Source organism: Arvicanthis niloticus, chromosome 6, assembly GCF_011762505.2.
Source record: "Arvicanthis niloticus isolate mArvNil1 chromosome 6, mArvNil1.pat.X, whole genome shotgun sequence".
Classification (NCBI taxonomy): Eukaryota; Metazoa; Chordata; class Mammalia; order Rodentia; family Muridae; genus Arvicanthis; species Arvicanthis niloticus.
Window position 1 is genome coordinate 70,581,836 of NC_047663.1, and position 24,543 is coordinate 70,606,378.

At 43.5% G+C, this 24,543-nt stretch overlaps 2 protein-coding genes across 13 annotated transcripts in view; one reads left to right on the forward strand and one right to left on the reverse strand.

The window, feature by feature from the left end:
• The window catches only part of Rufy1 (RUN and FYVE domain containing 1), a 37,476-nt gene extending 31,381 nt beyond the window's left edge, over positions 1-6,095 (forward strand). For 2 of the 3 annotated variants that reach the window (XM_034506427.2, XM_034506430.2), the window contains 5 exons: positions 1-130; positions 645-739; positions 3,507-3,555; positions 5,030-5,107; positions 5,440-6,095. In XM_034506427.2, coding sequence (XP_034362318.1) covers positions 1-130; positions 645-739; positions 3,507-3,555; positions 5,030-5,107; positions 5,440-5,583 — 496 coding nt within the window. In that variant the 3' untranslated portion in view covers positions 5,584-6,095. The remainder of the gene's footprint in view (positions 131-644; positions 740-3,506; positions 3,556-5,029; positions 5,108-5,439) is intronic. The other variant, XM_034506429.2, reaches the window with a different exon arrangement.
• A 2,457-nt stretch (positions 6,096-8,552) lies between these two features.
• On the reverse strand, positions 8,553-17,719 carry Hnrnph1 (heterogeneous nuclear ribonucleoprotein H1). Of its 10 annotated transcripts, none has more exons than XM_034507097.1 (14): positions 17,444-17,719; positions 16,811-16,955; positions 15,450-15,605; positions 15,107-15,250; positions 13,464-13,602; positions 12,344-12,522; positions 12,181-12,252; positions 11,991-12,124; positions 11,739-11,874; positions 11,318-11,377; positions 11,136-11,225; positions 10,342-10,434; positions 9,877-9,926; positions 8,553-9,300 (listed from the first exon to the last, which is right to left on the reverse strand). In XM_034507097.1, exons 2-13 carry the CDS (start codon positions 16,905-16,907, stop codon positions 9,877-9,879), a joined length of 1,350 nt encoding a protein of 449 aa, XP_034362988.1. In that variant the 5' UTR covers positions 16,908-16,955; positions 17,444-17,719; the 3' UTR covers positions 8,553-9,300. The 10 variants fall into 10 exon arrangements, with proteins under 10 accessions (XP_034362988.1, XP_076793033.1, XP_076793035.1 ...); XM_076936918.1 differs by having other exon boundaries at positions 11,991-12,103; positions 17,444-17,582; XM_076936920.1 differs by lacking the exon at positions 11,136-11,225 and having other exon boundaries at positions 11,288-11,377; positions 11,991-12,103; positions 17,444-17,582.
• Positions 17,720-24,543: the final 6,824 nt, after the last annotated feature.

The following is a 24,543-nucleotide window of genomic DNA, read 5'->3' on the forward strand; positions in this document are numbered from 1 at the left end:
CTCAGGTCTAGAGAAAGAGCTGAAGTCAGAAAAGGAACAAAGACAAGCTCTCCAGAGAGAACTACAACGTGAGAAAGACACCTCCTGTCTGCTCCAGATGGAGCTGCAGCAAGTAGAAGGCCTGAAGAAGGTAAGAGCTGCCCGTGGCCAACACCCCGGCCTTCAGCACTGGGCCCTCTCCAGAAACTCCATGAAAGGCAGTCCCTCCCTTGCCTCTGTGTGGGAGCAGTGTCTGGAGCAGTGTACACCCCAACAGAGAGTCTGTCCTAAGAGGTGAGCAGTACACTTGAGAGTGAAAACGAAGGCAAGGGGAGCCTAGTGGGGAGAGGGGGTTGGGAAGAGCAAACAGAAAAGCAGAGGTCTAGGGGAGAGCCAAGCCAGCTACCCAGTAAGCAGGCAGTGCCCTTGCAGCTGGTCTTTTTTTGGATCAGCTACTATATGGAGAGCTGGTACAGGACAGTCAACATTTTCAGCAAAAACCTGTGCACATGACCTTCTCCTCAGAGGTTAGCGACCCATTTTTCCCAAAGCTCAAGTCATCCCAGGATGCAGAACCAGACCTCATAGTCATCCCATGCTTCATCTCCTGACATCTGCTACAAAGGACAATGCAATGCATGTGACATGTGGCTTGTTTATTTCAGGAGCTTCGGGAGCTCCAGGACGAGAAGGCAGAGCTACGGAAGGTCTGTGAGGAGCAGGAGCAAGCCCTCCAGGAGATGGGGCTGCACCTTAGCCAGTAAGAGCCACCCACATGCAAGGCTGGATCTGGGCACCTTCTGGGCCCAGTGCAGGAGGAGCCAGCTGGGAGGCCTCTTAGCTCTTCCGGGGTGACCTCCCAGGAAATCAGGCCTCAGGAGGCAGCTATGTGGTTCCTAGTCCTTTGACCAGACCCTGGTGGATTTGTCACCTCACAGGTCTAAGAGAGGAAAAGTTCCTCTTGTACCCCTCCTGACCAGAGCCTTGGGGGGATTGTGACCAAAACAGCCAGGATACTGTGACCAGGTTAGGTTTAGAGATGAGAACCAAGCAAGATAAAGCTAGAAAAATTCAAGTATGGGAATGTGCACAACCTTAAGTATGAGGAGGCAGTGTATGTACATAAGTGCTAATGCCCTCAGAGGCCAAGGGTATTGGGTCCCCTGGAGCTGGGGTTACAGGCAATTGTGAGCCGCTTGACATGGACGCTGGGAACTGGCTCAGGTCCCCTAGAAAAGCAGTGGATGCTCTTAACTACTGAGTATCTACCTCTCCAGCCCCAAGGGTTGTACACATGTGATACTGGAGATTGAACCCAGAACAAGTGTCCTGTCACTGGGCTTCATCCCAGCCTTTAGTGTTCAGTACAGTCTTACTATGTAGCACAGGCTAGCCTTGAACTTCTAGTCCTCTTTCTGAAGTCTCCATATCAGGATTAGAGCAGGCCCCACCATGCTAGATGGAAAGCCTCCTATTACTAAGAAAGGAGAACAGTCTGCCTTTGTCCTCTCTCAGATGCAAACAAAGGCTATTCACTTATTCTCTTTCTGGAGATGCACGGGGCTACTGATGGGCCACACCCCACCCTGAGCCCTAACCTTCTCTACACGATCCCCCCGATCCCCCCGGTACTTACCATGTTCCGCCCTTTTCCCCACTCCAGCCTACTCTTCCTGAACAAAGACAAGGCCAAGTGTCTGTCCCCATGCCAAGCACAGGTGGACTCCTTAGGCAGCACTCACCAGAAGCAGATGTGGAGCCGGCTGGAGGGGACTGCTTGGGTTTATACCTGGGGTTTCCTTCTGCCTGCCCCCACAATGGATGAGCACAAAGCAGAGTCACACATAGTAGTCCTCAAAGATGTGGGTTTCTGTCTTTGGGGCTGTCTCTGTACTACCACCTGACCTAGCTTTGGAATCCTACCTGGAGATGCTCAGTCACTGTGTCCCTCAAAGCCATGCTGTGTGGCTATGCCAGAGTTAAGTGTACATGCAACCCAGACAGGACTGCCCAAGTAGCCACTTCACCCTATCTCCCCTTCCTGCAAGCCCATGCCAGGACAGCCTCTGGTCCAGTCAGTCTGCTGGCCTTTTTCTGCAGCTTGACAGGGAAGGGGCTACCTGCAGGTCAGTAACTAAGGCCATGGTGGTTTTCCGACTGTTTTGATGCTATTTTTAAGCTCTGGCTTATTTCAGCCTCTCTCTCAGAAATCTACCCCCTTCGACACCTATCGATCTAAGACTTTGAAGACAAATCACCTTTTTAAGAAGGCCCAAGGCTAGCTGTAGTGGCACATACATTTAATCCTAGCACACAGGAGGCAGAGGCAGGTGGATCTCTGTGAGTTCAAGGTCAGCCTGGTCTACTTAATGAATTTTAACTTGTCCCTAATTACTTGGGAGTAATTGCCAGGCATGGTGGAGGACACTGTTGATGCCAGCATTTTGGGAGGCGGAGGCTGATAGATCTCTGTGAGTTTGAGACTACTCTGGTATGCATATTAAACTCCAGGTCAGCCTGGAACCTGAGACCCTATCTCAAAAAAGTAAATAAATAAAACACAAAAGTAAAAATAAAGGGCTCTAGCCACTGGGCTACAATCCCTGTCCCTGCACCAGCCTGCACTTCCAAGTCTGGGGGGCAGGGGACCCAAAAGGCCTGTGCCAGTTGTGGTAACACATACTGATAGGAAATGCTAAAGAGGTGGAGGCAGGAAGATTACAAAGTTGAGGCCAGCCTAAACTACACCTGGGACTGGAAAGATAGTTTATTGGATAAAGCACTTATTCACTATACAAGCATGAGGACTGGAGCTTGGATCCCAGCAGCTACATAAACTGCCAGCAGGTGGGTAATCCACCTGTAACCCCAACACTCAGGTAGGCAGACTATCCCCCAGGGCAAGTGGCTAGCTAAACTAGCCAAGTCTGCGAGCTCTGGGGAGGTAAAGTGGAAAAGCACAGTGGTTTTTGCTGATGTACTTTTACCAACCTAAACCTTGTTCAAACCTATCTTTTGTGTGAAGGAATTGTTTATCCATTAAAGGATGGAGAGTCAGTGGAGCCTCTCAGCCTGCCCCTTCTGGAGTACCCAATGGGCTGGATACCGTCCACAAAGCCTGGGAGATTGAAGTCTCTACTGAGAGTGCCAGTTAGGCCTGTACTTCCTGGCCTTACCATAAGTACATTACATGCAGGGACAGTTATACAGAGAAGCTAGAATTCAAGAGTTCCAGAGCTCACTCACCATTCTTTAATAATGTGCAGCCACTTCAGTTCTTTTGACCCTTGTGGGCTTGACAATTTCCTCATAGGCTACAAAGCCCAATGCTTAGCAGACACATGAGCCAGGGGGGTGAAAGACAACTACAAAAATGGGGGGCATTTTTAAAGCACCACCGCTTCATCCTTCTACTACAGGGTTCATCTGTACCCCCACCCCTAATCCCACCCCACCCCCAGCCATAGTCAGTACACTAGCTGTGTCTTAATCTTTCACTGCTGAAAAAATTATCTTTATTTTTGCAGGTCCAAGCTGAAGATGGAAGATATAAAGGAAGTAAATAAGGCACTGAAGGTATTAGATAAAATTACATATACCAGCAAAGTCACAGCTGAGTGTAGTGCAGTGCACTTTGGAGGCAAAGGCCCACAAATCACTAAGTTGAAGGCTAGCCTAATCTTACATAGCAAGCTCCACTCTAGCTAGAGTTACATAGTGAGACTGTCTCATTAAAAATATAGACTGCTGAAAGTGCCCCCCTTCTCCAAACACACACGCCATAGTGACAGCACAGTGCACAGGATGTCTGAGATGACAGTGCTACAGGCATGAGCTGGAGGCTGATCTGCTGGTGCCTGTTCTTCTAAGACCCTAGCCCTAAGCCCAAGCTCTTGGTAGGCGCTATGCCTGTTGGCTGTCTAACCTTCTGTGTGCTTGAAAAGTTAGCAGACGACAGGGGCTCTGCTCTGTATGTACACAAGGTGCCAGGTAGAGAGGCCTGTCTCACCCAGTTGCCACAGCAGAGCAGAGACAGAAAGGCAGAAAGGAGCTCCTTCAAAGGTGGGAGGTGCAACCGCCTCTAGCCCAGCAGAAATGTGGATCCCTGGCTGCTCCTGCTCTTTAATGCAGCGCCTTGATTGGAGTTGTTGGGAGCTTCCTGTCTCCGTCTTGCTATGCGGTGTTTGTGTGACAGTAGCCGCAGACAGCTCCAGAAGGGCTTTCTAGAATAAGGGTGGGTACTTTAGGTAGCCCCAGCAGCCTGCTTCTCTAGTAAAGGGTGTGTCAAAGGGCCCTTTACCCTTCTGATCACCTACAGAATTCCTAAGGGAAAATACATTTCAGGTCAGTTTTTACCAGTAAAAACTTGCAAGACATCCTCTTCCAGAGCCTCCATTTTCATTTATGTAAAGTAGCTAAGCTGTCTCCCAAGGCCGTTTGAAGACCTAGGGCTGGGTGTGCAGAAGAGCTTCGCTGGACTGAAAGCATCCCTCTCCTGCACATTGCCTCTCTGCAGAAGTCCATGTCACTTGTGTGAGCCTAGCTCAGATCTGGCTAGCCTTCCCTCCTGTCAATTTAGCTAGCCATGGGGTCATGTCTCAGGCCAGACATGAGATTGCAGGCACCAGAGTTTAACTGTGGTGACCTCAGCTACAGGGAATTTAAGAGAACAGGGGAGCCAGGTGATGGTGGCCAACACTTTTAATCCCAGCACTTGGGAAGCAGAGGCAGTCGGATCTGTGAGTTCAAGACCAAACTGGTCTGTAGAGAGAATTTCAGGACAGCCAGGGCTACACAGAGAAACCATCTCAAAACAAACTAAAGGACAGGGGAGTATCTTGGGTGAATCACGCCTTGATGGAGGCCACAATGCTAAGAGCAGGCACTTTATATGGATATGTGAATTCCACCTGCAGCCAGTATGAGAGAATGGACTTTATCATTTGGTAAAGCAAGGCCTGGAAAGAAAATTCAGCAGTCACAAGATTGTAGATGCAGCCAGCCAGGGACAGACATGAGGTGGAGTTCTCAGGTGTTCTTTCTTCCTCAGGGTCACACATGGTTGAAAGATGATGAGGCAACACATTGTAAGCAGTGTGAGAAGGACTTCTCCATCTCCCGGAGAAAGGTATGTAGGAGCCACTCCTTGGTTCCCTGGAAAAGCCTGGCTTTTCACTACAGCTCTGCCCATTGGTCTGCTGGAGGCCCTTGCCCCGAATTCTCTAATGACTGGCATGGGTGGGGCAGCAAGCTTCTGTGTAGAGCTGCTATGTATACCACTGGCAGCCCTCTCTCTCTGTGCAGCAGGACCAGTTGTTTGACTAACTCAGTAGAGGCTGTCTAAAGGCACAGGGGTGGGTCTACGCCACAGCCATTCATAGAAGCCACGGTTTACAAAGCATGCTATGTGGAGCGTCCCACCTCCCCAGTAGTCTTAACTGCCTTTGACCTGTCTTCTAGCACCACTGCCGAAACTGTGGCCACATTTTCTGCAACACCTGCTCTAGCAACGAGCTGGCTCTGCCCTCCTACCCTAAGCCAGTGCGTGTATGTGACAGTTGTCATACCCTGCTACTTCAGCGCTGCTCCTCCACAGCTTCCTGAAGCCATCAGAGCCCCACCAGCAGGGACCTTAGCCTGTTGGCCTCCATCTCAGAGTGGAGGAAAGCCTCAGGTACAGTGCCAAACTTGGGATCTCCAGAGACCTGTAGGGACCCAAGAAAATCAGAGGAAAGAATGAAACGCCAGGCCGTCAGCCTGGAAGACAGCGCCAAGTGGCAGCTGAGCACCTTCCTATGGTTTCTATGGAGCCAGCTCCTCTAGACAGACATTTCTGTGTCCTCGGTTAAGTCGTGGCTTTGGTACAGGTGCAACTTCATGATTTTGCTACTGTCACTTTCATTTTTCAAAGGATTAACCTGTTGTACAGCAGTTGCACTAGTACAGAATCCTTTCTCTTTCCTACCCACGTCCCACAGAAACCTTGATTGATTTCTGCTGTGCTTTGAACCTTATGGGTCTGTCAGTGTGCCTTGTCTGCTTCAGCATCCAGCATTTGCCATCATGCCCCTGCCAACACCTACTGTCAGCCCTGCAATAAAATCCTTTATTTTTCACTCTTGTACCTCCAGCTTGCCTGTGGAGGGCTCGGTAAGACCTGGGGTGGAGGGCCTGCTGGGTTTGAACTCTTCAGCTGTTGTGTTGCTTGGACTCAGGCTGCTCCACCAAAGCCTGAAGTCTAAGTGAGTTACTTACACAGATGCCTGACTCAAAGTGAGGTTATATCCACATTGCAGTCAAGTAGATATGAGCCAATAATTACCATAGTACAGCCTCTTCTTAGCCGGCCTTGAAAGTTCTCAAAACACTGAGCTTGCAAAAAAAAAGCAAATGGCTAACAAACTTTTTGTTTTGACACAAAGTCTCAAATAGCCTGGTTTGGTCTCAAATTCAAATGTAGCCAAGACTTGCCTTGAACTTATCCTCTTGCATCTGCCTCCCAAGTACTGGAATTACAAGCATGTGCCACCATGTCCAACAAAACATACAAAGCCTATTTTATAGATAGTGGGTTATCTCAGTAATTTACTGAAAACTGGCTATACATGTACTTCTACACCATGACAAAGTTGAACTATCCATCAGGACCATGTAGCTACATGAGAGACTTGCAGTGCATGTCAGATGGGAGTGTACTAGTTCTTTCTACCATGTGGCATCCAGGGATCAAACTCGGGTCATTAGGCTCGACAGTAAACACCTTTACTCAATGAGCCATATTGCTGGCCTGATGACTAGAATAAGTATTGTAACATCTAGCCACACACAGCAATCAGTCCACCTGTCTTCCAGCCCTTGTACTTTACCACCCTTCTATACCTAATCCCCTTGTTCATAAATGACACCTTCACTGCTTACCAATTCCCTGACCTGTTTATTGTCTAGACTCAGCCCAACCAATCCAGGTCTGTATCTCCTGCCTCCCATTTCAGTCAGTGCTGGTACTGGTGCTTTACTTTGATTTTCCATGTTTTGCAGATGAGAAAGATATAATTAGACCCCTGCCTCTTCCCCAACCCCCATTTACCCTGAGAGTAATTCAGGCTTTAAAATCAGGCCTGTTAATAGCTCCCAAGCTCAAGTTAAACCCAGCGAGAAAACAGACACAGTGAAAAACAGCTAAAGTTGTCTGCTCCTTTTCTACCTGAACCCATTTTCTAACCTCAAACAAGACCCAGTTTTCCCACCAAGTTCATATACTGTAAATAACCTCCGGCTTGCTGGGAGCATTAGTCACTTGTGTGACACCTTTTCATCTGTGCACAAAACAAAGGAAGCAGAGTAACACCTCCCATTTCCATGCTGCTGATCCTTCAGTAAAAACACAAGTCGCACCTACCAACACCTAGCACACACATGCCATTCAAATGTCTTCTCCCTTATCCTTTCCTCAGCTTCACCTCCATACCAAGTAACAATTACTTTCTCACAATGGATCCAAGTCACCAGTGTTTAGAGCTTCAGTGCCTGGTCTAGCTTGTACCTTCTAGCCTGAGCAAAGGTACAGGTGCTCCCCAGCCAATGCTGCTCAAGCTGAAATGCAGAAGGTAGCCTAATAGACAAGTGTAATACATTTATGTGTAAGGGCCAGAGCATTTCTTTAGAGGTCAGAGATCTGCCTGCCTCTGCTCTGCCTTACTAGTACTTGGATTAAAGGCATGTGCCACTAAGCCCAGCACTGAATTTTAATGTTTATTTTCATTGTGAATCTGGGCATACCACCTGGCAAATGGGGGTCAGAGGACATCGGCAAGAATTATGTTTCTACAAGCTAGGGCTAACACAGTGAGACTATCTCCAAGTTTTTTTGGTCTCCCCCCCCCCCACACACACACACAGGGATATGGGGAACACAGTTTCTCTGGCTATCCTGGAACTCTTCAGAAGAGGCTGGTCTGAAAATCAGCCTGCCTCCTGAAGTAACACCACCACACCTACACAACTTTTTCCTAGTGCTCCAACTCAGGTGGTTTAAGAGTAATGGCATATTTCCAAGTGGATGCACAAACCTTGCAAATGCCAAAAGCATGAGGGCTAAGTGATGTAGAACCTGTGGCTAGGTGTTAAGGTCCTGGGGACAAGGGAAACAACAGATGGCAGAGTACACAACACACATTTAACTAGCACTCCGGAAGCTGGTTTGAGATGTAGGGTACATATGGAAACCATCAAGAAAAACCCCAGCCTGTTAAGAAAGTATCTATAAACATCACAGGTATAGCTGCCTTGCACCTTTGCTCTGGCATTTGTTTCAGCCATGCTGGAGAGCCAGTGTCAAGTATTGGCGCATGTAAAAGATTGCAGACCATCCAGATGAGCAGCCAGGCCAAAAACAACCCTTCTGCAAGGGCCCCACAGCCATGTCTGCCTGCAGCTGCTTCTACTGGAAGCCTGAAGACATCTCAACAGCCGCCTCAGCTAGCCAGCCTGTTTGTCAGAGCAAGAAAGGTGGACCTAACCCCTGGCAGGAACAGAACACCAAATCCAAAGGACACTAAAGCACAGACAAAGTATAGCTTTTAAAAGGAAGATTTATTTGACAAGGTTCACTTAGCGCAATACACCTAAAAAGAAATCACAATACAATGAAAGACTTAAATCAAGGCCTCAGAATTTCATACAAACACCAAGACCAAAAATCCTAAAAAGTAATGGGTATTGCGTCTCAAAATTTCTCCATTAACTTAAAAAAAAAAAGCTTTAAACTCACGTGCCTTACAGGTTATCAAATGAATTTAGAATTAACAAACATGCCAAATGTTTCACTTTTAATTGTAGACACAGCTCCTATAGTTTTACAAAAAAGCATGTCTTTTCAACATGCATCAACAGTGTTCAATGTATGTATGTATAAGAGCAACATTTAACATAATTCAACTGCTTTAACCTAAATACACTTACTGCTTACGTACATCCTACAGTAACTAGAGAAAAGCTAGGAATTAAGTTTAACAGTTACAGTTCACTCAACTTTGCCCTATCATCCTAGGTGACTGCTATGTTCAAAGAACCTTCTTTGAGTGATGCCAATGTTCACTTAAGAGAGCAGGCATAAAACCACAAGGATGGATTGCAAAAACTGTTAAACTGAAGGGTTTTTTAAAAAATTTCTTTTTGACCAAGAGTCAGTGATCAAAATCAATTACATTCCCCATCCACCACTCATACTAGACATGCTAGACATCCCTCCCATTCCATTCACGCCCATAGATGCTCGGCTTCCACTACTGTAGTAGCTGCTGTTCACTGCTCCTTGGCTACCTGTAAAGAGAGCCATTTGACAAGTTAGGAAGGGTGCTAAATAATCAGTAAAATAAAATAGCATTCCAAGAAAAAATTTAAAAGGTATACGAGTGCAAATGGCTGCTGTCCAAGTGGTGAGACGCTGTCTGGGAAAGGGAATCCCGACTCCAAACAAATCTCAATTAAACCCTTTTCTCTGCAGTACCAACTTGCCAGACTCTTGTGCTACCATTAAGTGGATTCTTCAGGATCAACGTGAAAATTTAAGTTTAAAGGAAAACTAGTGTTTTTCAAAAATTGCAAAATTACTGTCTAAAGGTACACAAAGCATTTTTTAAAATTGTACCATAAACATGTACTATGTGTCCATTGAATGATGTGTATGAATAGGAGCACAGGGGAAGTCTTTTGCTTTGCCTTATTCATGGTGAGCAAAAGGTAAAAGGACAAAAGTTGGACTATAGGCAACTCACTGTGCCCAAAATGGCAGCCTCTATGGAGTTAAGTCAGAGTCACTGACTACTATAGAAAGTGTTATCACAACATTATCAGTATTTGCTATTGGGAATTTATATTTTTTTAGAAAATATTTACCTACGCAATGTTTGATTGAAAATCACTGGAGTTTTCCTGTAAAACTTGGTCTGCAAAAGGATTTTGTAGGGTAAGACTATAATACCAAAATCACCATTCTTTAGACCAATTGAAAAAAAAACAAAAACAAAAACCCACCATCCCTAGGTTAACCAACTAGTAAAACACTGTCCTGAACCCAACCACCATTCTAAATATTTAAAAATCACCCTATCAAAAATTTAATGCTAAAACAGAGAAGTAAATTAATGTTTTAATAAACACAGATGTTTTCTGGTTTGATAGTGTTCCAAAATTGCAATGATTAGATCATCTCCTCTTCCTCCCTATAGCTATTTCTGCAAATTAAGCTTAAGAATTATAATAAAAAACAAAACATTTAATACCCCATTCTTTTTTAAAGGAGCCTGTATATCACCCCCAACTAAAGAAACCTACTCTAAGAATGTGAGAAAAAACACTCACCATATCCACTCATGCTGCTCTGGCCACCATAGCCACCTCCATAACCACCACTCAGCTGCTGGCTGGCTGGGCCACCGTAACTGGACTGGTTTGCTGTTAAGTTAAGAGAACATTAGAGCTTTGTTCCTTATCCAATGTGGTACCTGGTGGTACCGGGCTTGTAATTCTATGTCTACAGTTTTCCAGTCTTGTTCTGTCTCCTTCTGCCTATTATCTATGACAAGATTCAAATTGTCTATAACCAGATTAACCTTTGTATTAATCATATAAGCTAGTCAAATGTTTCATAAACCAAATACACATGATTCCCTAAATAGAGGCATTTTGTGACCATCTTATGAAACAGTTTAAAAGTTCCTCCTAGCTCAATATATGTATCAGATGTCATTATACAGGCTATCAGTTAATACCTAATTATGCCTAACTAATTAAATTTTAATCCTGTATTTTTACTAAGTATTTTAGACTTAAACTTTACAGATAATGTAATATTAATATTCAATAGTCCCCTCCCCCAAACAGAAGTACTTTATATCTATCTACTTTGAGTAATCTACCAAAGCAGCTTTATGTTACTTGCTTGATTTTAGTAACTAATGCATTAATTACAAAATTTGCTCATATTAAGAATCTATCTCTACCTACATTTGTTTCCTAAGATTATTGTAACTTATGTAATTATTATGCTAACAAAGTCTTATGCTAAACTAATTAAATATATATTAAAACTTAGCTTATTATCTACTTATACAGATATAAATGTTTCGGTTTTTAAAAAAACTAACGATATTTACACAAGCCCATGCCTCCCATCATTTGGCTACCATAAGCACCACCGCTTGCTCCTGCTGTAGAATTCAAGAAGAGTTCTACATATCTGTGTTCTGAAATGAGAGAAAAGGCATACAAGGTTAGCTTAAAAAAAAGACACTAAAGTGATATTTACACAAACCCATGCCTCCTAGCATTTGGCTACCGTAAGCACCACCGCTTGCTCCTGCTGTAGAATTCAAGAAGAGTTCTACATATCTGTGTTCTGAAATGAGAAAAAAAAAGTTTGAAAATGTTTGTTGGTAAAAGAAAACAAGTTAAGCAATTTAAAAGTAATTTGTGAATCACAAATGTTTTGGCAAAAAGAAAACTCCCATGTTAGTTAAGAACTAGCTTTTAAAACACTAATCTTTGAACTATCATATCAACTAAGGGCAAACTCTTAAGATTGTATCTTTATCACAAATCCCAAATAAGTTTTAAAAAAAAACACATAAGGTTGTTTCAGTACAACCAAGCTACCCCACTAGAGATCAAATCTCTCCTATATATCCCCTTATTACTACTCTATTCTACTCTAAATGCTTGTTACTCAACTAACTGCCTGAGGTTACAAATGCACTTACGCATATTTGCTTTATCTTTTGACATAGCTGCAACAGCATCTTCATGGGTTGCAAACTCAACATCTGCTTCACCAGTTACTCTGCCATCAGGTCCAATCTCAATATGTACTCTCACAGGGTTGAGTGGTGAAAAAAACTAAAATACAAGATATTTCAAATTAGTTAACTTTTAAAAATCTAAATGTGTAACGATCACCCCATATTTTCACTGCTGTGCTGCGTTATCCCAAGTAAATTTATTTGAACACTTACATTATAAATGTCATTCTCAGTAGCTCTGTATGGTAGTCCCCGCATGTGTACACAGTGTCCTGTTGTACTCTGGAAAGTAGAGCCACCATCCCCGTATCTGTGGTCAGACATTCCTGAAAAACAATAATTGAGGTCTAGATGGACAAGTGTGTAAGTATCCTTCAATTGAGAAATTCAATTCTTACCTTACCTCTTCCAAATCTATCCGAACCAAATCCATAGCCATCATTATAGCCATTATAATCATCATAGCCTCCATAGCCTAAAAGATAAAAAGTACGATTAGTCACCAAACAAACAAAAAAACCACTACACAAAAGAAACTAGTTCAGCATATAACAGCACATACACACCTCCACCATAAGCACCACGCCTCATCCTCTCAAAACCAGCTCCTCTGCCAATGCTGTTATACCCTCTGCCAGCTCCAGGTCTGTCATAGGGACCTGGCCGCTGCATGGCCATAAGTTTTCGCGGTGGATCATAATGAGTTCTAACTTCAGCTCGACTGCTCTTAAATATTTCAATATACCTAAAGCATTGTCCAAAAGGAAGGGGAATGGGGAGGGGAGAGAAAACATTAGTTCATGTCATACAATTACTTAGTTATACAAGAAAAACAATTTAGTCATAGCCATGAAACTGACTAATATTTAAAGCCAGATTTCTTACATTTGTATAGGCAATGACCAGAAATTCACTCAAAAGATTATTTAAACTTTATAGGAAAAAAAAAGAAAACAATCTCCTCTGAGGCAGAGCCCAACCTTAGAGGCAGAGAGGAGTATTGTTAAGAAAATGGTTTAGGAGGGAATAATTCCACTCAACTTTCATATTTCAACTCCTTTGGCAGTATGTGTAGCAAGTGGGCTAAAAAGCCAGCCTCCACCAACAGTCTAGCCCACACTACACACTTCTTTTCGCCAATACCCAGCCTATGCTTTTAGTAGGAATCAGCATAGGTAAAAAAGCGCATGCTTCAATGAAAAATAGTCACAAGCAAAGAGAATAAAACCCTTTGTGACAATTTCTTGAAAGCTATGCTTATTAATACATATGCAGAATATTTATACAGCAAGAAAAAGTTTGTTGCATTTCAACTTTAAAAACAAGATCAGAAAGTATCACATTTTCTTATGGTAATATTAATTTCCTATGTGGGTGTTATTACAGCTAAAGACAGGTTTGTAGTAATTTTTTAAAGCCATAGTCTCTCAACTCTATTGATTGGGGTTAATAAACTAAGAGTCCTACAAAATTGTAAAGATAGCCCAAATAAACTAGGGATAATTTTAAATCCTAAAATTTAATTTGAATAAAATACACTAACTAGGGAAAATTTAGAAATTATAGCAAATTATCAATTAACTGGGAATAGGAAATGGGTCATTTCCTCCTTCTAAGCAGAGAGAATATGGATTTAATTGTTTACCATAAGAAAAGTGACATATCCAACCAACCATCCATCCCCACCTGTGCCCTATTCTTTCCTTGTGTTTCTTTAGAGCCTTTTCAGCTATTTCCTGTGAAGCAAACTGCACGAAGGCCTCCCCCGTACTCCTCCCCTGGAAGTCCACCGGCAATGTTATCCCATTTGGCACGATTTCCAACCCTTCAACCCAAGGACAAATAACCCCAGTAGGGGGGCAATATTAACATCACAAGCCCAGAAATGATTCTTCTTATAGCTTTAAATAAACCAGAATTTTAACTTTAGGTGAATGGTATGCTTTCAACAAGTACTCTTAAAATATGCATTGCAATAATAAGAAGTTCCACTATTACAAAGTATATCTCAATTCTTAACACACCCAAGGCAAAGTATATACAGGAAAGGAAAAAAAACGTTATACTCCAAAGGGTGCATTAAGAATTCAACAATTAAAAACATTTTAATCTATGCAACTTAAAAGATTATACAAAAACTTTAAATTTTAAGCATTAAAATAACAGTTTAAGTAAAATAAGATACCTTTTAACCTCATTATATATTTCAATTCTTTTAAATTATTGGAACTTCAATTTTAAAATTACACATTTAAACAGTATGTAAAAATTGAAAACATTTAAGAATCATAATTGACAAAACATACAAACTAAACTTTCAACAATAACTATCTACAAAGCAATCATGCACTCTTATGTTCTAACAGTAGTATGATTCACTTCTGGAAATTCCGTCTATGAAAAATCCTTCCCGTGGATACATTCCCAAGCTTACAAAAAGGCCTTAAAGCACTTTCCTAGAAGATATGAAATTATGTTCATATTTAACGTTGACAGATAGCATTCAATTCTCACCAATTTAGATAAAAACAAAACAGACTTGATTTCAAACTACAAAATATTACAAATTGATACATATATAAAGTTCTATAGTCAAAGTTCTAATACATACTATGCTAAAAACTATGAAGATTTCTGATTAATTCTGTTTATGTCATCAAGAGTATTAATAGTACTTAAAATATATAGTAAGATTTAACATTCTGCTAAGCATGCAATCCTATCAGCTCTTCAACATAAAAACATTCAAATACTTTAGGCCCAGAACAACTTCAAAAACTTCTGTACTGTGTTCATAGAGACTACAACATTCAACCTACACTTGCTACAAATGACTTTCTCCACTTCTAATGGGCAAGCTGAGCCAAGTTCCTTTCATAACAATTTTTCATACAGAGAATTACACTAGCTAAAATATTTCTGGTCCCATGACGGAAAATAAGTTATCTTACAACAAATACCATAAGCTATAACAATCTAAACTCTCACTAATCTAATGTTAAAAGAGCTTACCTTTAACTTGAAGTACTTTGCTAAACAGCAATATGAGGAAGTAGTTAAGATGGCTGAGTAGAATCCTCAAAGGTCTACTCTGAACTACAATACTAAATATAGGCAAAGTTAACACTTTGGAAATACTTCTAATTTCCACCTTTAAGATGGGCTTAAGTTATTTGAAGGTCTCCAGGAAGAAAATGTGAATTCAACAACACATATTCAACAGCCTACTTTAAGTACCTAGACTACTCAACTTTAAAGTCTACTAATACTAAATCATGTCGCCAGAAGCTGCCATACCTCACTGCTCAGCAACAAACAGGACTACATACCTGAGAAGAACTGAACAATTTCTTCCTTGCTACATCCAAAAGGGAGTCCTCTAAGCCGTACAAAGCCATCATTGGCCGTGTCAGGACTATTTGGACCAGTATGCTTCAACACCCAATCCATTTCAACGTTGTTTGACTTGAATACTGAAAGAGGTGCTTAGAATTAGTCAATTAAGTTAGAGAACAAAGTTCAGATTTCCTGGGTTTTTAGATAACTAGGAAGAGCTGCCATAAACTCCCTTAGATGACCATTTCCATGCGGTCAAATACCTAAAAAATTCAGAAGGGATAAGACCTCTATGTGTTTAAACATTTACTGTTACTAGGGCAATGTAAATCAAACCTTCAACATATCTGTGTCCCATAGTTTCTCTGTCTTTTTTCAAGGCCAATTTGACTTCATCTTCTGATTCAAGTTCAACAAAAGCCTCGCCACTTGGTCTGCCTTCTCTGGTGTAGATGAAACGTATACCTTGAGCCCCATTTTGGATTTTGCAGTCTGAAAAGAAAACAACGCTTAATACAGAATTTAAAACCTCCACTGGGTGATACAGATAAAATGCATATTTGTGTCATCACAAAAACACACCTAAAGACTAAACTGACCAAGCATGACACCATCAAATTACCTCATATACAGGATACATTCCTAATCCATCCAAGTAATTCAATACTCAAAAATAGTTCAAATGAAGCTACCACCTTGCCACTAACCATCTCTTTGTACAATGTCTCAGAATATTCTCATCTGGATCTAGTGACTTCACAGCATTTTCTGGTTTGGGTACCATGTTAGCTTTCCTCTATCAGCAGCCACATTAACAATGTCATTCAAATCCAAACTCCAGCTCAATACTCACCTGAAAGGGGATCAATGTTAACAACTAAAGGCTCCAAGTTGCACAGCTCAACTCAAACCCCGACGGCAACTGCCCCCTGCAATTGTTTCCAGTATACTTGGGTCTCGTTTTACAGGTCGTTTTCTGTTACCACAGCTAGATTCAGATAGTAAGGTCAACACTGCAAGTACGTTTTTACAAAACCTTACAATTTTCTAGAAATACACCACCTTTCTTCTCTTAAAACAGTGGGAACAAGATTTTGATAGGAATTATTCAGAAATCCTACATACTATAAAAATAAATGACTCTACAGTAATTAAACTTCCTTGGTTTCAGGGTTCTCAGTTGTAAAGGGAACCAGATTTATGAATTAACTAGATCTAGAGCATAAATTCAAGAACCAAATTCTAATTAGGAAAAATGAGCTTTCCAAAGCAGAATGCCCCTTCTTTTCAAGTGAATATATGTAAAACAAGTGCAGTGGCAGGGGCGCTTCAAGAGCAAATTACTATCACTTGTTCAACTATTGCTCGTTAATTTTTTTTTCCCAAGACTGAGAAAGAAATCACATCTTTCCCTACTTAAATTTTTCTTAAGAGACAACTCCACAATGCACAGATTGGTGCATAGAGACGGAAAAAGTTATAGAAAAAAAAAATTCAGCAGGGCCATCAGCATCCCCAATGGGGGAAGGGGGGCGGGGGAGATTTCGCAATTACTATTGCGTAACAGTGGCCAGCAGAGCGCGAGCCGCCTGGGGAACCGCTGGTGACCGCGACTCGCTAGGGGGCGCCCGTGAGGTCGGCCCCGCCCCGGCCCAGCCTAGCCGCGGGCCCCACTGACAACTCCCGCCTCAACTTACCAGAAAAAAACCGCTGCACTTCATCCGCGGAGCAGGACCAGGGCAAGCCCCGGACCTTCACCACGAAGCCCTCTCCGCCTTCTGCTCCGAGCATCATCGTCTTTTCGCTGGTCCTGGCGTCGAAACAGGCTGCAGGGCTGCAGGGCTGCAGGGTGGGGGTGGGGTGTTAGGAACACGTCTGAGAAATAGTCATTTAAATGGCCCTCCCACTTCAAGGCGCCCTGCGGGATCCGGGCGCCGCGATGGGAGCCCCGCCCGCGAAGATGGCTTGGCCCCCGGAGACTCAAGCATGCAACCCGGCCTCGGCTTGCGACCCGATCCCCAAAGACGTTCTGTGCGCTCAGTGCTGAGGCTCCAAGCTAAAAAGCCCCTGGCCTACAGCCTTGGTGGAGACAAGGAAATGGCGGCCGCCGCTTCCGCTCCGCCTCCTCAGACATCTCACACAATAGAAGCGGCGCGGCCTGCAGGCCTAGGCGGCGCTGCCACGCCGGCGAGACACTCGCGGCTCCCAGGGTCAGGCTGAGCTTGCCAAGGCCCCTCAGGCTATAACCTAAGTTCAGCGACAAGCATTCGTCACCAAAATTGGCGTCCGTAGAGAGCTCTGGCTGCAAACGAAGACAGAACACCACTCACCTCAACACAAAGCCTCGGCGTGGCTGAGGAGAAATGATAAGCGGGCGCCTGCGCAGCCTAAATAAAGCCCATAGAGCAAGGTCTGCGCACGCGCACCCTGTTGCCGACCCCGCCCCACTTGCGTCACATAGAGATTGGACGCATGCGTATTAAGAAAAACCGAGCTCTCTCCCGCCGTCCTATTATCACACGCATGCGTTTGGGCTCAGCCCTCTTCATAAACTGACCGAGGTTTTTTTTTTTTCTTCCGCGCCTGCGCCTTTTTGCTATTATTGCGCTTGGCGTCTCAGCGGTTTATCGTTTTACTTAATGCGCATGCGCCTGCCTTCAAACCGTTCTCTAGACCTACCCGCCAGAGTGGGGGAGGGGAATGGCGCTAATCTGCTCCCAGCAGGGACTGGGTAGTAATCCAGAGTTCGTTCAGGTTTGCAGGGGCGGTTGTTCTACCCTTAATCCGCAGCCTTTCATCCGCGCTCCTGTCAGTTTTGAAAGACAGCACGAGGAAAAGGAAGCCATGCCCTTTCTTCCCAGAACGCTGGAGGGCCTGGTTGTGCCAAGCCTCCTCTGGGTACCGCCCCGCCCCTGCACCCAAAGCCCCGATCACCGTGGGGATCCTGGGACCAGTCCCCTTACCTGCCCGCTTTAGGGGATCAGTTCCAGTCCCACATGGGCTGCCAGTGCCCGAGCTAGCCCTGTACCCCACTTTGCCTAACGAACTCGCACCCTGCGAACCCCTCGCCTTCCCAAGGCCGCGGGCCCTCGCACGAGAAGCGCTCTGTGCTGCGCCTCGCGAGTGAAGGCTGACACTGCCTGGTGCGCGGAGGACACAGCCCCAGAGCGCTGCGCCCGGCAGACGTGCTCTCCCCGGTGGAGACACCCCCGGGTCAATCCGTGTGAACTTATAGAGGTAAATGGGTGAAGTTAAGAGAATTCCAGGAACACAGCAGAATACGGATGATGTCCCGAGTCTCTCCTGGTTTGACTGACTTACCCTACCCCGAACTGGTAGAAATTAACAAGAGTGTAGTTGTTTGGGCGGTGCCATGGTGGGTACTACAGTTGGTAAGCCTCTGAACGCCATCACAAGAGGTTGAGGGCAAAAATACGCTTTTCTTTCAAGTACATTATTGAGGAGGCTAAGTCCAGTTTGAACAGTTTGATTTTTTTTTAGGGGGGAGTATCAAAGGAAAGGTGCAGAGACAGGGTGCAGAACTCAGACCTTTTAAGTCTGCGCAAGGGTGTTAAGTAGACAGAAGGGCATCACAAGCCTTCAGCAAGAGAGCAACAGGAGCTGTGTAACGTGAACCTTCAGGTGTAAGGGAACCTCAGATGAAACAGGCTGGGAGAATAACGGGACATGACCTCACCTGCAAAGGATCTATCTAGAGGAGACGGAAAACACTAGCTTAGATCATCGAAAAGTGAGACTCCCAAGTCTCCAGGCCAGGAGGTGGGTGAAAAGCAAGAACACAAGCACAGCCCAGGAGAACTGCAACTTCAAGATCTGCCTGGGCAACAGAGTCCGTTCAAGGCAACCTGGGAAATTTAGTGAAAGCCTGTCTCAAAAAAAAACAAAACAAAACAAAAAACGAGAGAAATCTTAGTGGTAGAGAACTTGCTTAGCATGTACATTCCCCACCACCACATGGTCTTGAGACATGAGATAGATTACCAAGAACAAGAACTTACTCTTCTTTAGTTAATTCAGACCATTTGAGAGCCCTGTTATTAGATGACCTGCATCATTGGTTTCTGATTAGATGTATGCGGGGAGCAATGCATTCTAGAGAGAGGCTTTGGGCAAACCAGTCCTACCCTTCCCTCAACTACATCTTACACACACACACACACACACACACACACACACACCGTTTTTTTTTTTGTTTGTTTGTTTGTTTGAATCATCTTTTTTCACTTTGCACAGTAGTGTGCTTTAGTCCCAGCTACTTGAGATGCTAAGATGGGAGAGTCACTTCAATTTAGGATTTCCAGGTCTCTTACCTGAAGGGGGGAAAAATCATTTCCCTCCTGACAACACAACCACATTCCTACGATGTTTCTCTAAATTGTATTCTAGTTGTATAAGGAGGTTGTTTTTCCATAGTAAGAGTATAGTCATCATTGATAAAAGTCCTTTCCTTAGGATAGATTGTTTTGAGTCATGATTGCACATATCCCAGGCTGGCCCCTTACCCTTATCGTCAAGCATGGTCTCAAGTGTTTGATCCTCCACCTCCAGAGTGATGGGATTAAGGTGTGTATGCCACCACACACAATTTAGTATTTACTGATGGACAGTTATTCGACAGAAGGCTCTGAGTATTTTGTTACTTCTAATAATGGAAGAGTTTGAAGATCCTCTTGTATACAAGGGTTGCACACACCTGAGTCCAATTTCACTACACTGGCAGTGCCCTTTAATCCTTGCTAATTTAACACTGGGAAGATGATAACTGTATCTGATCACTAGTGAGTAAATTTTATGATATAGCCATTTCCTTTAATGTAAATTGTCCAACACAAAGCTTTCTCACATATAAAGTTCAGCTTCTGGGCCAGGCACGAGTTGCACACATCTTTAATTACAGCAGAGCAGTCAGGTCCCAGGAGGTTTGAGGCCAGTCTGGACTAATTAGTGCCTCTTTTTCTTTTTAGACAGAATCTTACTATATATCCCTGTCTGGCCAAGAACTTGCTATGTAAACCAGGATGGCTCTGGACTCAACAAGATCTGCTTTTCTCTTTGTGCTTTTTCTTAACTGCTCTTTTGGTCTTAGTGTGCTTTCATCTTTGTTTGAGCCAGGGTCTCTGTATCTCAGGTTATAGCCCAGGCTAGCCGGGTGTCCAGAGTCATCCTCCTCCTCCAGTCTCCAGAATGCTGGAATTACAGAATGGAGCCATCACAGCTGGCTCTCGGGTGGTGCTTACATAACACCATAAAGAGCTCTTTACCAGAAAAGTAGGTTAAGCAGCAGAAGATACTTCAGATATTAAATTTGATAAGCAAAGCTCAGAGTCTTCATAGTGAAGGATTAAACTCAGATTTGGGGGCTTGAGAAGCAAGTGCCTTTACTGGCTAAGCCCCACTTCCTGTTGCTGTTTGCTGGAAGAAACAAGATGGTCTATGTAGCTTCCACTTCCTGCCCTAATACTTTTCTGTACTTATTGATGGTTGTTACTCTGTATAACTAACGTTTTGGGCCTAACAGAGGAGGAGGGTCATATATGGGTTCTGCCCCAGAACGATGAGAGGTCAGATGGTACCGCACATACAAGTGTCTAAGGGGCAACATGCATCCTGTCTTCTGCTTCACGGTGTAAAATGCATGTAGGGCTTGCATTTCTCAAAGCAGCAGTAGCTTTGCTGTTATTTGAAACCTAGATAGATTTCTTATCTGTAAATGTGATGTGCAATCCAATCTATAAATAGACTACGTATAAAAGGTTTATATGAGGGGCTGGAGAGATTTCTTAGTGTTTAAGAGCCCTTGCTTCTTTTCCAGAGAACCAGAGGTCAGTTCCTGATATTCATACTGTGCAGCACCAGGGGATCCCCTCTTCTATCCTCTGTGGGCCCTCCCACATGAGACATATATTCACACAACACATACATAATTTGTTGTGTGTGAGACAGATGTCACTTGTAGCTCTGGCTGGCCTGAGCTCAGTTAAGCAAATCAGACTGGCCTCAGATTTGACTGCCTCTGCCAGTCCTGGCATTAAAAATGTGTGCCACCATGCCTGGGCTGAAGCACATAAAAATTAAAAAGGGTTTATGTGGAAAACCAAAAGCAAACCCTGAAAGCCCTTTCCTGTCCAGAAATTAAAACATTTTTCAGCAGTTATAAAAACACATTTTTTCCAGTTTAACTTATCCAAAACATAAATATAACTTAAAACCAGTGGCATGTCAGGGTTTGGTTAGTGGGTGCTTTTCATAGTGAAATATAAACTAATATCAAGTCCTAACGCTGATGGCATCTTAGATTTGATAGAGCTTGTATATTTATGGAGAGGGTTTTCTTTGTGTTTGTTTTCTTTCAAGACAGGATTTTTTTTTGTGCAGCACTGGCTGTCTTGGAACTTTGTAGATCAGTTTGGCCTTGAAATCACAGAGATCAGCCTGCCTTTGGCTCCCTGGTGCTAGGATTAAATGTGTGTGCTACCACACCTGGAAGAACTGGTGTATTCTTAGCCATGTGTGTGTGATCCCTGAACTCAGGAGATGGAAGGAGAAGGATCAGGAGTTCAAAACCATCACTTTCGTCAATTACATAGTGAATTGGAGGCTGGCCTGGTGGGAGACTTGCCTGGTGGGAGGCTACTGTGGTAATCCGCAACTTTAATCCTAACACTTACAAAGCAGTGGGATGCTCTGTGAGTTCAAAGCAAGCCCTGTCTACCTAGAAATTTTCAGACCAGCCAAGAATACATCAACCATGTAAAGTAAATAGATGTTCATTTAAACCTCTAAAATATACTGATGCCTTGACTATTCGGTGAACCATCTAGAGACAAGTCCAACGTGTAGTTTAGAATTCACCATCTACTAAAGTGTCATTTCCTACTAGGATAGAAAGGATCTTCAATAAATGTTAAAATAAATGATTGGCAGTTTGGAACAAAATAACCCTGATGATCTAGCACCACAGTAAAATAAACTTCAAACAGCTGAGTGACGGCAGCGCATGCCTTTACTCCCAGCACTTGAGAGGCAGAGACAGGAGGATCAAGGCCAGTCAAGACTATAGAGTGAGTTCCAGGATAGCCAAGTCTACACAGAGCAAATCTTGTTTTGAAAACCAAAAGAAAAACAGAAAAGCAAAGAAAAAAAGAAAAGAACATCACCAGATTTTGTTTTTTTTTTTGTTTGTTTGTTTTTTGTTGTTTTGTTTTTTGTTTTTCAAGACAGGGTTTCTCTGTATAGCCCTGGCTATCCTGGAATTCACTCTGTAGACCAGGCTAGCCTTGAACTCAGAAATCCGCCTGCCTCTGCCTCCCAAGTGCTGGGATTAAAGGCGTGTGCCACCACTGCCTGGCCATCACACAGATTTTAAAAGAATTAAATTTATATTGGGTTATTTGGATTTTTGTTTTGAGTAAAATTTCTACACTGTAGCCTAGGTTAGCTTGGAACTCAGCATGTAGCCCAAGATAGCCAGCCTAGAACTCACTCTGTAGTCCAGACTAGCTTTGAATTGGCAGTCCTCCCACCTCTCAACCTCTGGGTACTGGGACTGGAGGTATGGGCTGCTGTACCTTGTTGAAAGATTTAAGCTTACAAGTGTCAAAAGCTGGGGTTAGCAGAATTGCCCAGTGTTTAAGAATGTATTCCTCTAGGGGAGCTGAGTTCAAGTTCTAGCACCTACATTAGGTGGCCCATAGCCGTGGTCCCAGTGTACACTCAGATGCAGACACATAGTTAAAACCTTTTTTAATGTATGGAAAGCTTCAAAGCAAGGTATGGTCACACACAAATTTAATGCTAGCACTTGAAATATAGAGGCAGGGTGATCTCTGTGAGTTCAAGGCCAGCCTGGTCTTCAGAATGAGTTCCAGGACAGCCAGGGCTACACAGAGAAACCCTGCCTCGAAAAACAAACAAAAAAAAAAAAAAAAAAATCTTTGTGTGTGTGTGTGTGTGTATGTGTGTGTGTGTGTGTGTGTGTGTCAGGCTCTGCAGCAGGAACTGTTGAAACCTCGAAGACAAGTGGGGCATAGTACTCTAGTACGCACATCTCTGAAATACATAGAATTACACACATACACAGAAACATATGCCTGAACAAGGTCTAAAATGTTCTCAGAGACTACCCTTCAATAGTGGGAACAGAAATGGATTTCTTTTGTTCTTAGTATTTGTAACTGCCACAATGCTGAACGATCAGTTACTTATGGATCTAAATTTTTAGCAAACAGTCCTATCCTAAGGACTGATAGGACTGATCCTAAGAAGGAGTTCTGTAGTTTTTAGCAAACAGTCCTATCCTAAGGACTGATCCTAAGAAGGAGTTCTGTGGTTTCATGGGGACATGGGGAGACCTTGTCTCAAAAAGCAAGCAAACAAACAAACAAACCACAAATTTCGGGGCTAGAGAGATGACTTAGAGATTAAGGGCACTGCCCAGAGGATCTGGGTTTAATTCCCAGCACCTACATGGCATGGCAGCTCACAACTGTCAACTCCAGCTCCTGGGGACTCAGTAGACATGCAGGCAGGCAGCAAAACACCAATGCACAGAAAATAATTTTTAAAAAAATTGGATGGATGGATGGATTATAGGACTTTAAAATTCAGAGTTATAAGGATTATCAGCACACAGCCAAAAGGGACCGTGGGGGTTCAGCTCAGTTCAGGGAGAGCATTTACCTAGCTTGCCATGGATTCCATCCCCAGCAAGGCTAAAATATTAAAAGAGCAGCAGCGTGCCAGGGCTTGGAGCTCCCTCCTTTCCCAGCAGGGTCTGCTCAGATGACAGTTTCCCAAAGCTTTAGTGACCTGGAAGAGAAGCGGGATAGCAAGGTGGGTTCCTGTGGGGCTCGCCCTGCCGCCTTCTTGCTTTAAAAATGCGATAGCTCTCCTAATGCCAGGCGATGGCTAGGCAACCATTTTAAACTGGTCCATGAGAATCGGTGTGGGAAGGAAGACATGTCACAGCTCCAGCCATGATCCTCGCCCTCTGCCGTCAAGGTCTGCGGTTTTGCGCCCTCTTCAGTTCACTTGGCGTATTCCTTAGAAAAAACGTCTTTGTTTCGAATTATTTAGTTTTTGCTGTATATGGTTTTTGTTGTTGTTTTGTTCGCTTTTTTTCTTTTTTTCTTTTTTCTTTTTTTTTTTTTTTTTTTTTGTGGTATTAGGAATGACACCCAGAGCCTGCCAGTTTAGACAGACGCTCTGAGCTGCACCCCCAGCCCAACAGATTTTTAATCTTGTGTAGACTGATCCTGGCTTCCTAATGCCTCAGCCAAGGACACTCCCTGTAATTAAATCTCAAGCTGTGTTTAAAACGCACTGAAGGCTAATATTCTTTAGATTAAAAAGAGAAAGAGTGAGATAAATAATACATAACATAAAGCCATTTTAAACAATTTGTTCTGTG

Excerpts from the sequence above, each read along its gene's own strand:
- Hnrnph1 (XM_034507092.2), bottom strand. The coding sequence starts at position 16,907 with ATGATGCTCGGAGCAGAAGGCGGAGAGGGCTTCGTGGTGAAGGTCCGG. Across the intron at positions 12,523-13,463 it reads AAGGAAAGAATAGGGCACAG|GTATATTGAAATATTTAAGA; the intron begins GTGGGGATGGAT and ends ACAATGCTTTAG. Across the intron at positions 9,301-10,341 it reads GAGCAGCATGAGTGGATATG|GTAGCCAAGGAGCAGTGAAC; the intron begins GTGAGTGTTTTT and ends CTCTCTTTACAG.